We start from the raw sequence: 989 nt of genomic DNA, 5'->3' as shown, positions 1-989 counted from the left end.
TGGGGGCCAGGGGGGGTGGGGGGTGGGGGGGTGGTTTGGGGGACAAAGAGGAAGAGTTGGAGAACAAGGAGGAGTTTGGGGGCCAAGAGTGGGTTTTGGGGCTGGGGGTGTGAGCCCAAGGGGGGGGCTCTGCACCCCCTTACCCCCTTGTGTCCCCCCCAGGAACTCCAAGAAGGCAGCAAAGGCGGCGCTGCCCCCACCCCCTGCCCTGTACGACTCGGAGGAGGAAGAGGAGAGTAAACCCATGACCTACGATGAGAAGAGGCAGCTGAGCCTGGACATCAACAAACTCCCTGGGGAGAAACTGGGCAGGGTTGTCCACATTATCCAATCCCGGGAACCTTCCCTGAGAGATTCCAACCCTGAGGAGATCGAGATTGACTTTGAGACCCTCAAACCCTCCACGCTGCGGGAACTCGAGCGCTACGTCCTCTCCTGCCTCCGCAAGAAGCCCCGCAAGCCCTACAGTGAAAGTGAGTCCTCGAGGGGCTTCAGGAGGGCTTTTTTTGGGAGGGGGGGGGAAGGTGTTGGGACCCCCAGTTAAGCCCCTTCCCCATCTTTTGAACCCCACCAGCCATGAAGAAGCCGGTGGGGAAGACGAAAGAGGAGTTGGCGCTGGAGAAGAAGCGGGAGCTGGAGAAGCGGCTGCAGGACGTGAGTGGGCAGCTCAACTCCACCAAGAAACCTCCCAAGAAAGGTGAGTTTGGTGGGATGGGAAGATCCAAAGGACATTCCCAAGAACCTGCAGCACCTTTCCCAAGCTGCTGGTGGCATCTCCTTGGGGATTCCTCAACCTTTTTGCTTCCTTCCCAGCCAACGAGAAGCCGGAATCAGCCCAACAAGTGGCCGTGTCCCGGCTCAGCGCTTCCAGTTCCAGTTCAGATTCCAGTAGCTCCAGCTCCAGTTCCTCATCCTCGGACACCAGCGACTCTGATTCGGGTTAAAATGGGAAAAGGGGGTGGGGGTCACACACCCCAATCCCCCCCCCC

The 989-nt window shown here is 59.5% G+C and overlaps 1 protein-coding gene across 1 annotated transcript in view; it reads left to right on the top strand.

The window, feature by feature from the left end:
* The window catches only part of LOC104385303 (bromodomain-containing protein 2-like), a gene marked incomplete at its 5' end in the record, with an annotated part of 5,679 nt that extends 4,735 nt beyond the window's left edge, over positions 1 to 944 (top strand). Inside the window, 4 exons of the mRNA XM_009993739.1 lie at positions 11 to 15; positions 163 to 473; positions 575 to 697; positions 814 to 944. Coding sequence (XP_009992041.1) covers positions 11 to 15; positions 163 to 473; positions 575 to 697; positions 814 to 944 — 570 coding nt within the window. The remainder of the gene's footprint in view (positions 1 to 10; positions 16 to 162; positions 474 to 574; positions 698 to 813) is intronic.
* Between the last annotated feature and the right edge of the window lie 45 nt (positions 945 to 989).

This window comes from Chaetura pelagica, unplaced genomic scaffold (genome assembly GCF_000747805.2).
Source record: "Chaetura pelagica isolate M959 unplaced genomic scaffold, ChaPel_1.0 scaffold1473, whole genome shotgun sequence".
Lineage (NCBI taxonomy): Eukaryota > Metazoa > Chordata > Aves > Apodiformes > Apodidae > Chaetura > Chaetura pelagica.
This window is presented reverse-complemented; position numbering and strand designations above follow the sequence as displayed.